This window comes from Ailuropoda melanoleuca, chromosome 14 (genome assembly GCF_002007445.2).
Source record: "Ailuropoda melanoleuca isolate Jingjing chromosome 14, ASM200744v2, whole genome shotgun sequence".
Classification (NCBI taxonomy): domain Eukaryota; kingdom Metazoa; phylum Chordata; class Mammalia; order Carnivora; family Ursidae; genus Ailuropoda; species Ailuropoda melanoleuca.
The window spans coordinates 14,626,221-14,641,034 of NC_048231.1; the positions used below are offsets into that span (position 1 = coordinate 14,626,221).

Genomic DNA, 14,814 nt, shown 5'->3' on the forward strand with positions numbered 1-14,814 from the left:
GACCAACTTGCCTACGTGAAATTGACTGAGTCCTCTCCTGCACATGTAAAACAAAACGGAGCTGCAGAACCCAGAATCGAGCCCAAGTCTTCTAATCCACATTTAGTCAGTATCTTTCCTGCCACCTCACACTTTTCTAAATTGGAGACATGAGTTGAATGGAGATGCAGTGAGATGAAATGTAGGCAATACAGTTCAAATTATTTGAAGACTGATTCCCCCTTCTGAAAGATAGATAGGATACATTAATTAGGTCCTTTGGGAGAAGATATCAGAATACTACTAGGTGAGGGGGTTGGTTAAATCACAAAGTTCTGATATATGTGTGCCAGGATAGACTGATTTAAAAGGTTTTTTGTTTTTGTTTTTTTTACTTTGAAATTGTTGTTTCTTCTACCCAGAAAGTTGAAACTCTGATGAATTTTGGGAGTTGGGGTGACACACAGACTACTTCAGGCCACTCCCTTCTCGGCTTCCCCCTGGTTCCACCAGAATGGAAAATGCACTAAGGATCTTTATCCAGGGTACACTTATTTTCCCTGCAGTCTTTGAAGGGAAAGTTACCAGGACATAGACCTAGCCCCACATTCTAGAGGTTACCATGTGGATGTAGGTAAATTCTTTTGGGATAAGAGGGAATTGAGCATGTAATTGGTCCTGCCTAACACCTTTTTTTTAGGGGGGGACAGGCAGGAGGGTAGGGAGAGAGAGAATCCCAAGCTGGCTTCCTGCCCAGCGCAGAACCTGATGTGTGACTTGATCTCACAACCCTGAGATCATAACCTGAGCCGAAATCAAGAGTGAGGCGCTTAACTGACTGAGCCACCCAGGTGCCCCTCATTTCTTTTTTATAAAGAGAAATAATCATTACATTTTGTCTTATGTCTATAAAAGAAGGAAGAGTCTTCTTACCACCATTGATTATATGTAGCATTTAAGAGCCATTATAATCTTTATACCATAGTGGAAAGCCTATGGGTCTTAAACTGAATTTTATACATCAAAAAAATAAGAGGATGGATAGATAGTGGATGGATAGATGGACAGATATGCAATAGGAAAAGAATAGGAAAATGTTAATGGTAGAATCTGGGTAGTAGATACATAGGTATTTGCTGTAAGATTCTTTCAACTTTTTGTGTTTGAAAGTTTTCATAGTAAATATTGAAACAAAAACCCTGAAATTTAGACCTAGCTTTATTATTTGATAGCGTTGTGATCTTAGAAAATACCTTTAATCTTTCTATAATAGAAATCAAATAACCTGCTTTGCCTATCTTAAATGTTATAAGGATCAAATCATATAATGTACAGGGAAATAATTTGAAATCTATGCAATTCAATAGAAGTGATAAAATAGGGCTATTATTTCCCCTTTTGGTGATTTCAGGAGCTATTTTTAGTTCAAATCAGTTTGAAGAGAGGAAGAAAATGTTGTACTTACCTTTTTAATGAGAAAAACTCCCACATAGCCTTCAGCCCTCCTGCCAGTGGACAGGTGGGTTTCAGTTCTCTCTGAAGGCCATCGTCTTTCCGTTTATAAGAAAGGGGACAGAGGATGGGGCGCCTGGGTGGCACAGCGGTTGAGCGTCTGCCTTCAGCTCAGGGTGTGATCCTGGCGTTGTGGGATCCAGCCCCACATCAGGCTCCTCCGCTATGAGCCTGCTTCTTCCTCTCCCACTCCCCCTGCTTGTGTTCCCTCTCTCGCTGGTTGTCTCTGTCTCTGTTGAATGGATGAATAAAATCTTTAAAAAAAAATTATATAAAAAAAAAAGAAAGGGGACAGAGGAAAAGTTTAAAAATAAGCTTGTAAACCAAATTGCTTTCTTTTTCAGGAAGCAGTAGGGGACACGTTAGAAGAACTGTGGATCTCCTACAATTTTATTGAGAAGTTGAAAGGGATCCATGTAATGAAGAAATTGAAGATTCTCTACATGTCTAATAACCTAGTGAAAGACTGGGGTAAGCTGAAGCTGGCTCTTTGCTAACCTTCTACCTCCTGTTTAGAGAAAATAGCCCAACAGAGAACAAGATGCAAAACGGGGACATTTCTTTCTATGCACACAGGGAAATAGCTATAGGAGTTCCTGTCTTTCAGCTGAATGCTTGAAATTTACATTTAAATATTTACTTAAAATAATTATAATTGAATAGATCCTGATCCTATTCATCATGGAAAAAATTAAATTATTGTTCAGAGGCTGAATAGAATCAGTTTAAATTTAATAATTCTTAGGTGGAAGATGTATTTGCCATCTGTGTGACTTCATTTTTTTATAGTACATTATTCATTCAGCATTTACTAAAGCCCTGTTAAGGGTTATGAACTGTGCCAGGCTCTTGAGATACATACTTGAATAGGATACTGTCCCTACCTTCAAGGAACGCACAACTTAGTGGAAAAAAGAGTAGTTTATAAAATAATAATTATTAAACTGTGTAATGAGTTCTTCCATAGGTATGTGAATGTGTTGATTTGAGAATTCAAAGATGAGGGGCGCCTGGATGGCTTGGTCAGTTAAGTGTCAGATTCTTGGTTTCAGCTCAGGTCATGAGCTCAGGGTTGTGAGATCTAACCCTGCAGGCTCTGTGCTCAGTGGGGAGTCTGTTTAAGACTGTCTCCCTCTGCCCCTCCACCCCTCTCTCTCTCTCAAATAAATAAATCTTTTTTTTTTAAAAAAGAAGAATTCGAAGATGCGTGCCTGGGTGGCTCAGTCGATTAAGCTTCCGACTCTTGATTTCAGCTCAGGTCTTGATCTCAGCGTCGTGGGATTGAGCCCCACACCAGGCTCCACGTTCCGTGGAGAGTCTGCTTGAGATTCTCTGTCTCCCTTTCCCTCTGTCCCCCACCCCACGCTCACTTGCTTTCTCTTTCTCTCAAATAAATAAATAAATAGATGAGGGAATGGGTAGAGACAAAAGCTGGACATATCCCTGGAGAGTGATATGTTGGTCTTTGTGATTCTGAACCTCATCTCCTTTTCTCAGTCCATCCTTAAGGAGCATAAAGGTAGGAAAGGTAGGTCTTCTTTTTTCTTCCCTTTCCGTAATGTCTTCAGAGAATGACTTCATATGGTATAATTTCCCTTACTTACTTCAAAATCTTAATCAATAAATTGTTCTGAATAGTCACAGACTGAGGGCTAGTGATACTGGAGTTCAACCCCAAAAATCATAACAGGAGAACTTGCCGTTTTAATATGGGATGTATTCTTTGTACTTGTAGCTGAATTTGTGAAGCTGGCAGAATTGCCGTGCCTGGAAGACCTGGTGTTTGTAGGCAATCCCTTGGAAGAGAAGCATTCTGCTGATGGGAACTGGATTGAAGAGGCGACCAAGAGAGTTCCCAAACTGAAAAAGCTAGATGGTGAGCTTGGGGCAATGCTTTCTAGACATAAGGATTGAATTTGTGACATGGAATCATGAAAAGGAGCAAAACTAAAAAAGAAATGGTTGTCTCTAATCTCCAAAGCCCTTTCTTTCCATAGGAAATTTTATAGTCTGGGTTTGAGCCAGAGTGAGATGAAAACCTCCTAGGATACTTAGACTGGTATAAGATCATCCCTAGACCAGAAACTTTTAAGAAAGCTGGGGTTGTTCTCAAGTCACAAAGGTATTATTTTGCAGAATAATTAAACATACATGGTAAGCAGTCGTTTTTTCACAACTGGATCAAAATAGTAGTTTTCTCTCTACCCTCACCCTCTAATTTTAGTTAACCAATATTTAAGATAGGTGTCAATGTCAATAGATATTCCTGACTGACTGGGTTCAAGTTCCAGTTCTACCACTTAATAGCTTTTTCATCATTGTTCCGTTAATTAATTTCACCAAAACTTGCTCTTTTGTAATCTAAAAACTGGACACGATAGTAGTCCCAGACTTCTCTGGATCTTACCTCCTCCCAGGAAGCCAGGCCAGGATACCAACTGTTCCAGAACCCACAGACTTCTCTCTTTTCTGCCAGCCCAGGGAAATAACCTTTCTAATCTGAAGAGAATCACTATCCCCCTCCTTTTCCACATCATTCTGCATCTTCTCACAAACTGTCTTCCAGTGATCTTAGGCTTTTCAAAGACAAAAGCCAATTAAGTCCGAGGTCTTTCTCTCCTTTCCACATTGCCTCAGAAGCAGTGATCCAGAGCCGAGGAGGCTACCTGATTGAATGGAGGGGAAGGAAAATATTTAGAAGAAAAAATAAGTAATATCCAGCTACGTCATCATCATCATCATCCCGCGTACCAAATACATATTTGCCCTGGTGTCTTCAGCACCACACTCATACTGATAGTCACATCCAAAACAAAAGGACCTCGTCGTCTATGGTTGAGGCTTCCTCGTCCCTCAGCCCTTCTCTTCTCTCTTTACCATCCCTGCTGCCTTGTCATTCTATCCTTCCTATATTCTTTATCTCCCCATCGCGCCCTTACTACCTCTTTCAGAGGCTCAGCACACAGCCCTTTTATCCACCCCACCTTACTGAAGTGGTTGTTCTTAAATGGGGCTGCACCCCTTTGAAGATACTGGATATTTTGGAATCTCTGGGGAGAGAGTGAACAGGTCTATATAGTTTGAAAAAGTTTCACAGGTGATTCCAATATGCCTCCCTGGGAGATATTTGCTCATCTGCCCTCCAGTTGAGAATTACTGATATGAAAAGCTCTTCACTCTCTGTTTTCCTACACCAGAAAATATTAACAGCTTGATTGAAGTTTAATTGACACACAGTTAACTGCACATATTTAAAGCATATAATTTGGTATGTTTTGATATACATATACACCTCTGAAAGTGATGAATGTATTAGCTAACATTGTGGTAATCATTCCATAAAATGTATGTATATTAAATCATCATATTCATACCTTAAACTTACACAATGCTATCTCAGTCATATCTCAATAAAGCTGGGGGGGAAAGGTAATAAACATATGCATCACCCCCAAAAGTATCCTTGTGGCTCTTTGTAATCCCTCCCTCCTGGTCCTTGCCATCATCCCTCCCAGGGCAATCACTGATTGCTTTCTGTCTCTATAGATTAGTTTGAATTTTCTGAGTTTTCTGTCAATGGAATCATGCAGAATGTTCTTTTCTTTTTTACTGGATGCATACCTAGGGGTAAAATGACAGACAATAGATTATCTCTTGTAGAGAGGTACAGGAATAATTGGGAAGAGGCAGACAGGTTTCTAAGATACTGGTAATGTTCTGTTTCCTAAATTGGTAGTGGGTATACAATCATTGGCTTTATTACTCCTTAAATTATTTATATTGTATTTATATGAATGTCTATTTCACAATTAAAAAATAAAATAGAAAAAAGGGGGTAGGGACATTAGAGTCTTGGACTTTAGCTTTTTTATGTTCACCTTTGTTTGGATTCTAGAAACCATTTGAAATCATTTGTCTTCTTTCAGTTTTGTATACAGGAAGTAAAGCCCTTCCCTAAACATGGAACGGAGCCCCTCATGTAGACCCTGAATAGAGCAAGCCATATTATAGCCTTTTGGACCAAGTATTGACCTCAAGCCAATCTGAACAGCCCCTAGGAGAACAAGCTTGGTCTATCCTAGTACCAGAACAGAGACAGCTACAGCTGCTAACTTGCTTACTTTTGCTCTTCTTCTGTTGCTTATAAGCAAAACGAGGGAATCTTAAAAAGCTAAAATGAAAAAGATATTAGTGGATGTAGAGAACTAGAACTCTCAGACCTTGCCAGATGGTAATGTAACTTGGTATAACCACTTTGGAAAACTGGCATTATCTGTAAAAGCTCTACATACATATCCATTATGACCCAGCACTTTTTCTCCTAGCTGTATACCCAGAAGAAATGGGTATATATGTTTACCAAATGACATGTATGAGAATGTTCATAGCAGCACTGTTTTAGTAGCTATGAATTGGAAACAACCCAAACGCCCATCCACAAACAATAGAATAAATCATGACATATTCATTCAATGTAAAATTAAACAGCACTGAGAATGAATGAACTACAAATTTCACGCAATATAGATGGATCGTGCAAACATAATGTTGAACAACAGAAGCCAGACCCAGAGTGCGTGTTATACAATCCCATTCATATCAATTTCAAAAACAGGCAAAATAACCTATGGTGTCAGACATTAGGATAGAATGTACCTTTTGTGGGGGGATAGTGACTGGAAGGGGGCCTGAGGAAGTTTTGGGGGTTCTAATAATGTTCCCTACCTAATCTGGTGCTGGTTACCAGATGTGTTCACTTTGTGTGTATTTATCGATCTGTACACTTACATAATGTGCGTACTTTGTATGTTATACTTCAGTAACACTCACTCTCCCCCTGTGAAAAGATGCTGTGGGGAGTACAGAGAGATGAAACTCTGCTCACTGCCATAAAGAACATAAATATTCATTAAGGAAGGATCACAGAAGAAGAGGCACTGGAGTTGGTTCCTTATTAAGGGTGGGGTTTAGATGGAAGGAGGGTTGGTGGGGGAGACATTCCAAAATGGAGGAACTCTGTTGAACAAGGGTCCAGAGGTAAGAGTGTGCAAGGTGAGTTTGGGAGACAGTGAGTCGATCAGTTTAGCTGGTGCAGAAGGCTGAGGAGTTAAGACAGAACAGTGGACTGGGGTCAGATTGTGGGCAGACTTCAAATGCCAGTGCTCAGAAATGGGTGGCCCTCGGCCCACTGACAACCTGCAGATGTGTTTTGTTTTTTGTGCTTTGGTTCTTTTTATTTTTTCCAAATTTGTCCCTATTGTTTAATATTTGGTAGAGTAATATAAAAATCCAGATTTCTGGCAACATTGGGATTGCATATCTTATTGTGAAAAATGAATATTTCTTTGTGTTTAACATACAGTTTTTACTGTGTATAGGGCTTTATCTTTCTGCCTGGTACCTGTAGGCATTTTATTTGCAACTCTGCATTTGGGAAGCCAGATATTCATAAGTACTTATATTAATCCATTTGAGAATTTCCCTGAGAGGCTTTTTGGATCATTTGAAATTAAAGAGATTATTTTATGAGATTATTTTTATTTTGGCACACTTCCTAGCATCTCATAGCTTCTCAGGTTAACAGGAAAATATTTTCATTTAGAGGGATGCCTGAGTGGCTCAGTCGATTGAGTGTCTGCCTTCAGCTCTGGTCATGATCCCGGGGTCCTGGGATCGAGTTCCGCATTGGGCTCCCTGGTCAGTGGGGAGTCTGCTTCCTCAGCCTGCCACTCCATCTGCTTGTGCTCTCTCTCTCTCTGACAAATAAATAAATAAATAAATAAATAAATAAATAAATAAAATCTTTAAAAATATATTTTTTCATTTAGAATTTTAACAGTAATCTGTTAAGAATGACCAGAAATAATTTTCTTTTTCATTTTAGGTACCCCAGTAATTAAAGAGGATGAGGAAGAAGATAACTAACACTGCGTTTTCTGCTTTGTGTTAACTTATTTAAATGTCATAAGAACAATAGATAAGTTTTGCATAATTGTCTATTTTAAAGATTCTGTGTGGGGCAAAAGGTTCTTAAGATAAGACAGATCTCTGATTCCTATCTTTTTTTAGACCTATTGAGTGTTTCTCCCCCCAAACGGTAACACCAACTTCATACATTCTAGTACTTTTTTTAGAAACTCAAATTTTTAATTTTTTGTCTCCCGTTCCAGTTATGTACTACGTGGCCCCACCTACGGAAACTTTTATAGACCAGTCATTTTTAACAACAAAGAACAACAAATATGGTTCTTTATTCAGTTTGTTTAGGGTTTTTTTGTTTTTTTCAGACCAGGCATTTAAATACATATACCTAACTTTTGAATCTGTAGACCATCTTTCCTGAAGGTCTGTGTCCTTATGACTCAGAAGCACAAATGTATCATGCCTTTGGTTCAGAAGGCAGCACGGTGACAGGAAGAGCTCCTCTTAGAAGAAATACAGAGCAGTCCTAGAATCAAGACTCCCAAAGTCCAATTGGAAAAGCTATGGTGAAAAAAGGAAAAAATTAATATCTTGGAGGCCTTATAGCCCATGTTATATATACTTACTTGTTTTTCCAAAAATGTGTACATTGTCAGCTGCAATTTAGGTTGTGTTTGCACACCTGGCCACTTGAGTCACCGTGCACAGTCACGTTGTGATCCGGGTCAGTGGTTAAAATGACTGTCACAATCATTCCTTTGAGCACTGCTGTGCATGTTCCTCGTGTGGACCTGATCCTAGGCACACTTATTTGGTTTATAGTCCCTTATATGTTATATAAGGAAATATATGTGAACAGTAGTTATATTTGAATTCCTAGCCTAAATGTTGGCCATTCATATATATCAAAATGTCCTCTAATAACTTTCTTCTGTTGACCCTCATGTTGGGAGAAGTGGTTGCTATAAATAAGAATATAGAGCTTAAGAGACTGCATCTGATATCTTTCAATAGATTAAATTTAGAATCTCAAAATATATTTTTAGAATGTTTCTAAGTTAGACAGCTCTTAAAATGAATTATGTAAGTGATTGTGAAGGGAAAAGAGAAGAGATATTTCATTATGGGATCCCAGGCAAATGGCAATATTTTTGAGGATTGCCTTCTCTATGAAGCATGGTAAGTGACTTAACCTCAAAACTGCAAAGCAATAGTTGGTTACAAAGCTTAGAATTTGTAAGGAAACAAAATCTTTTTGGAAAGTACGAGGTATAGTAGTCAGTAACCAGATGAAGTCCATAGCAGGTCGTGACTGAATCACTGACAGGTTAAAGAAAAGAAGTCAGAGGCGCTCTGCCAAATTGTGCCTAAAGTCCCTCAACCAGAGACTGATTCTTATTTCCCCATTTACTCATGTAAAATCAGTCGAAGAGGGGAGAGTCATTTTTTTAAAAAAGTGATTGCATAGTCCTGGGTTTCAGAAAACTTCAGCTATCATTTAAGTAGGAATTACATGATTTCTCTGAGTCACTCTGATCTAAAGGGACCACTGCTTTGACAATCAATTCCGAATACAAACATCAAGAGGAAAAATTAGTCCAACACTTTTTTAGCTTCCTTTTAGTTCTTCCTTATAATCTGATAGGAAGAAATCTTTCCTCCGGCTTATACATTCAGAGCCTTTGGGTATTTCTTGTGTGAACTGTAGACAATGAGTATTCCCTGTGGTGATGTTTAAGTCCCCCAAACTCGGAGGGAAGACCATCGTCTTCACTTGTAGTTTGCCCTTCATCCAGGTGGCAAGCTTCAAGCCATTTTACTATGTATGGATATATTTTCAAAAGTTACTCTGAAAGTGAGTGTCATAGGAAGGGATGACTTCATATTGAATCTGTAAAATGGCTTACAACGTTGGTGTGTTTCTGAATTTCTGAATTCTATAATTTAGAAGCTAATTTCCCTGGTTCTCCTTGTTTCTTAATGTCTTTTAGTCACTGATAGTTCTCAGAGAAATGTAAGGTGCTTTTCTGTGTCCATTTCACACAAAATTCATATTTAGTTTCACTCAACAAATATTTGAATGACTCCTATGCATGCTTGTCATGGGATTAAAGCCAGAATCCATGTCATTAGAAAATGGAAGATAGGGTATATGAGTAAGTTCAGAACATTCTTTCTAAAAAAAAAAAAGAACATTCACTTTAATTATTCCTTTAATCATTTGCAAATTTAGCTGATATTAAATGCCTTTGGTTTATGGATTAGATACTTGACCTACTTGGAATGGATTCTCTCTGTGCTTCTGGTTTAAAGCATTATGCCAATTTAGTGGCTTTTTTTTAATTTAATTTAAATTTCTTCTATTCTCATAATGGTGGTTGAGCTCTAGAATCAGTTCAGTATTTTAATTTTTCACAGGTAACTTGATTTTAGTCTACAAAGGAATTCAACTTTTCTGTGTTCCCTGAGTCTAAGCTTATGGGTGTATTACCTGGTCAGACCTTGAAAGGTTTTTGTGTTCTCTGTTCATAGGATTTTGTTCCTTTAAACCAGAGTTTCTCGATCTTGGCGCTATTACCGTGTTGGGTTGGGTGATGTTGTCCTGTGTTTTGCAGGCCGTTTAGCACCATCTCTGGCTTCTACTCATTAGATGCCAGTGGAACCCCCTCTTAGTTGTGACATCCAAAAATGTCTTCAGACATTGCCATCTGTCCTCTCTGGCAGAGGGGTAGGAACAGATCCGTCCCTGGTTAAGAACCAGTGCTTTCTACTAACATTCCTTTTGTCCAGGGTGCATTTATTTTCACTCTGTAGTCATATATGCCAACTGAGGAGTTGTATGAGAGAAGGTGATGTATTTAATAATCACGGATGGAAGGAAAATGGTCCTTGGTTTTTTCTTTTTTGTAGCAGTCATTTTAATTTTCATATAACATTAGAAACTCAGGGCTGGACGGTTCAACTCACATTTTTCAACAGGGTCTCAACTTTTATTTCTTAGCATTCTTGCTTATCTTAGAACAGTGATTATTAACCTACCTCTGTCTTACTATAACAGAATTCAACTTTATGATAGATTTTTCCTTATCTCTAAAGTTGAACTTTTTGAGTGTGCTTTTAGAAAATGGATCATTCTTTAAGTGTTCATTCTTTAAATGTTCATTCATTATCCACGAATGCATAGAATTTTCCAGACTGTAGCAGTCATTAAATATGGAAAAATATTGTATAAAGTTTGGCAAAATTTGGTAATCATATATGAAAGTTAACTGGTGTAGATACCAATTTTGAATGTGATCAGAGGAATGTCTGATCACAATCATTGGTCACTAACTTGTTATGGTTATAAGATACTTAAATGTGGTTCTTGTGAGGAAAAAGAAGTTTTGACCTGAATAGATGCTTCTTCTTATACCTTTTACCAGTGGTCTGAAGTAGAGTAACAAGGAGCAAGAAATGAATCTTAACTGTTGACTTATTCTCAGAATTGGTGATGTGTAAGTGGAATTGAAGATCGTTCTCTCTCTGACCCAGAATCTCCCACCTGGGTTTTTCTTAGGACTAAATGGAAAAAGTGTAGGGTCTAGAAGGGTTGGATTTAATCATTAACTTTTAAAAATTGGTGTGTGTGTTGGGGGGAGTGTCAAAGTATTGATCAATGAGTAGTTAGTGTCTCTCTAACTGCAGTCTGTCAGTTTGTGAAGACCTTACATTGTAAGTATTGGTAAAGAGAGAAAACTAACTGCTGAACTGAAAGTTATCCTTTAACTGAAATTAATTCCTTTGGCACACATTTTCTTTATTTAGGCTGCTTAACGTGTCTGTGAATAATTAAACATAAAACAAGATTCAGTGTAGCGGAGTTGGTGCTTCTGACACAGCTAACGTGACCGTATTTCTCTATCTTCACTCTAGCATGAGGTTTTGGTTTTTGTTTTTGTAAAAGCATAAAATAGGTGCAATAAAAAAAAAGGGTGTGTTTTAAAAAAAATCACTGAACTTTTAGAAATCCCACATCTAAATCTCTATCCCTGCCTTTTTATAAACTAGTGACTACAAAGGAAGAAAACTGAAAGAAAAAAATGACACTGAGTCTTACTTTTTTCTAAACTAAGAAAAATTTTCTCTTGCCACTTAGAGAAGTCATAACTGGATTCTAGTTAATTTCCCATATTGGGCAGGTAGAGGGGAACCAGCCAACCAAATTATGATCTGGCAGATCTAACAAGGGGGTGGGGGAGAGTAAACTATTTTGCAGTAGATTTGCACTTTAAAATTATGAACTGGATGTTGGTGGAAAGTACTCCCAAAGGGCAGGTAGGTAAATACCTAACCTGCATGTGGATATTGAAGAATCCAACTTCATCCTTGCTCGTTCTAAGCCCACCTGCGCAGTAGTTGTCTGTTGACATAATCGGAGTCAGGATTTCCCTGTTTCCCTCCCTTACTGTCATCTTCCACATCTGCTACATTGACAGTCGTCCCTCTGGGGAACGTGTCAAGTAGAATTCTCTTCCTCAGAATAGAAACTTTGTAAGTTATCTTTCCCACATCTAGAGTTGAAAAATTAGATGTTGGTTAAATTAAGTTGTGGCTTATGTTACAAGGGTGGGAAGTTCTTTGCTTCTTTGATCTGCGGGGTACCTGCCTCTGAGGTGCTATTGCCTAGAGGGATCCATCCCATCAAAAGACTGGTGAGTTGGTAGCTATAGAGAATATACGTATAGCTAGCTACTTCTCCCAGGGTGTCAGTCATGATAACGAGCATCATTCCAGAATCTTTGGCTTCTAAAACCAACTCCGTTCTGAAGAACATTTTAACATCTATTAATACTTTGGTAATAATCTTTTATATGCAGGAATTTTGTAGCATGACTTTATGACTAAACTTATTGTGTTAAATTATTTAGAAATGTTGAGTTTCTGAATGTTATTTTGTGAGACATGTTTTAAAATAGTAATAAATTGTTATTTTATAAAAAAAATTAATTTGTATCTTTTTTGGTTATATGACCATTCGTTTTAGCTAGTACAGAGCAACCACGTGAACTTCCAATGACAGTCAATTCTGAAGAAATTTGGCCTTTGGATCAAACATTCCACACAGCTTGTGTGCATGTGTATGCGAGAGAGGGGGAGAGCGATTGACTCATTTCTTTATGCTTTTTTTTTTTTTCCTGTATTTACCACCAATGACAATCTCCTCTCCCAGGTTTGTAAGTCTTCATAAGTTCTCTGGGCACCATTTCAATGATCAGTATCCTGGAAAGAGTGCTTCCCGGGACAGCAAGTTACTACTGCACTTGACCATTCCTAGTCCTCTCCTTCCTAGTAGTATATGAGGTTAAGGTTGGTTGACAGGACCCTGATGTGTGGTCTGGAATAACCTGACATTGGCCAGCTCCTTTGTGATACACAAGAAACAGGGAAGAGCCTAGTTACAGCCGTAACATTACATATTGTCTCACCACATATTCTGTGCTATCAGCCAAATATAATTTTGGTCTCAGAATGGTACTGTAGTGTAGTTTCTACTTCTTTATTCCACAGTTCTTTGGTTATAAGGATGTTTCTTGCTGTTGTCCTCCTTTAAAAAAGCAGATTTTAATTTCTGAGCCTATAAAGAGAAAAAACCTTAATGCAGATTAGAAACAGCTCATTATTTTTAGTTCATTATTTTCTTGAATAAAGGATGGATGTCCAGAATCCTGACATGTGTACCATATATATGTATTGTATTAAATATGTATGTATGTATATGTAGATATATAATTGTTATATATAATAAAAGAATCCTAAGTGATAACCCTCCTTTCTAAAATGCAGTCAGCTCTGCAGCTATAAAAAGGTATATCCTTATGTACAGACATAGAAGGATACCTATAACATTGGGTGAAAAAAATGAAGAACTCATTATTTTTGTTATGAAGGTAGTATGTATGGGTGAGAATGTGTGTATATATGTGGTGGCCGGTTGGTGTGAGGCGGCAATGGGAACACGTGTGTATGTATGTGTGGAGAGAAGGGAATGTATGGTTGGGGCGGAAGATTGCTGCAGTGTATGTGTGTGGTGGGATATGATGGAGTGCTGGGCTGGGGAAGGTGGGGGTGAATGTGTGTGTACAGGTAAGATTCGGGGGGGGTGCATGTACCCAGTGCCATGCCATCATGCTGATGGGAATGGAGGGGGAACCATGTGAGTTGGGGAGTGGAGGAATGAGGACATGTTTGGTGGGGGAAGCGGAGACTTGTTGGGAGGGTCAAATATGTGGAGATGTGTGTTGAGAGAGGATTGTGAGGGTGGAACAGACCTGACATGGGAGATGAGGACATAAGTGAGTGCACAGAAAAACCTGTTAGAATGTATACCAGTATTAGCCTTTATAAATAATTTTTTTGCCTTATGATTGTTAAATAGGTTGGCTATAATTTTAAAGCCTTGTTACTAGGGGAAAACCCCATGAACTCTTATGTTCATGTAACCACTTCTGAATTTACTGGGATCTCAAGACAAATATCTTCAGTCACTGATTCTCTGCAGTCAAACATGTTTTTAAATTCTTTCCCTGTTTATATCCTCCTGATATAAAATGCCTGCTATAAATCTGAAACATTCATTTTAAACAGGTATGAGGAATTATTCCTGTAGCAAAACATTTTTAGCTGAAAAGCGACTTAAAAGGGGAGAAAAAGCATTGCTAGATAACATCCTGAGTCCCATTTCAGGATTTCCTAACATTTTATAGTAAGTTAATACTTATGTCTATTTAGCCTTCTAACAGCTGCCTTGTAGAAAACATGCAAAAATGGAATATATCCAAAGGTTCTGCAATTTAAACTCACATAGTATGCTATAAAGCTTAAAGAGTAATTAAAGTTTGATTTTTTTTAGTGACACAGGGAAGTCTTCCTAAAAAAGAGAATATAGAGCTTAATTACACTGAAATTTGTATATGTATCAGAAAAACAAGACAACAGAATTTTTAAATACTTTTATTCATATATATGTATTTTGATAACTTCAAATTTAGAACACTTAGCATGAACAAGAACTACTATTCAATGACAAAGATTTAAAATGGAATAAAATGGGGGAATAGATAATGTAACTGGTTCTTATTAACCTCCCCATGCTATTTACATCTGTATCTTGTACAGAGAAGAATGGATTTACACAATTCTAGAATTGCAGTATTTTTCTAACACCCCATTCCATAGTCTCAGAACACTTTCAATTAAACTGATCCAGATGTTTCAAGATGAAAAATAAGAAATTTGCTTTGTAAGGCTGAATAACTAAATAGTATCTAATTAAGTCACATTTCTTTCCATTAATATAAATTAAGAGCAATTTATTGTAAACACAAAAACTATTCACGATATTAGAAACAACGGCTCATA

The 14,814-nt window shown here is 37.8% G+C and overlaps 1 protein-coding gene across 2 annotated transcripts in view; it reads left to right on the plus strand.

Annotated features, from left to right (window-relative positions):
• DNAL1 (dynein axonemal light chain 1) overlaps positions 1-12,669 on the plus strand; it is a 38,731-nt gene extending 26,062 nt beyond the window's left edge. For both annotated transcript variants that reach the window (XM_002914682.4, XM_034642742.1), the window contains 3 exons: positions 1,836-1,962; positions 3,227-3,367; positions 7,376-12,669. In XM_002914682.4, the coding sequence (XP_002914728.1) occupies positions 1,836-1,962; positions 3,227-3,367; positions 7,376-7,416 (309 nt within the window). In that variant the 3' untranslated portion in view covers positions 7,417-12,669. The remainder of the gene's footprint in view (positions 1-1,835; positions 1,963-3,226; positions 3,368-7,375) is intronic.
• Positions 12,670-14,814: the final 2,145 nt, after the last annotated feature.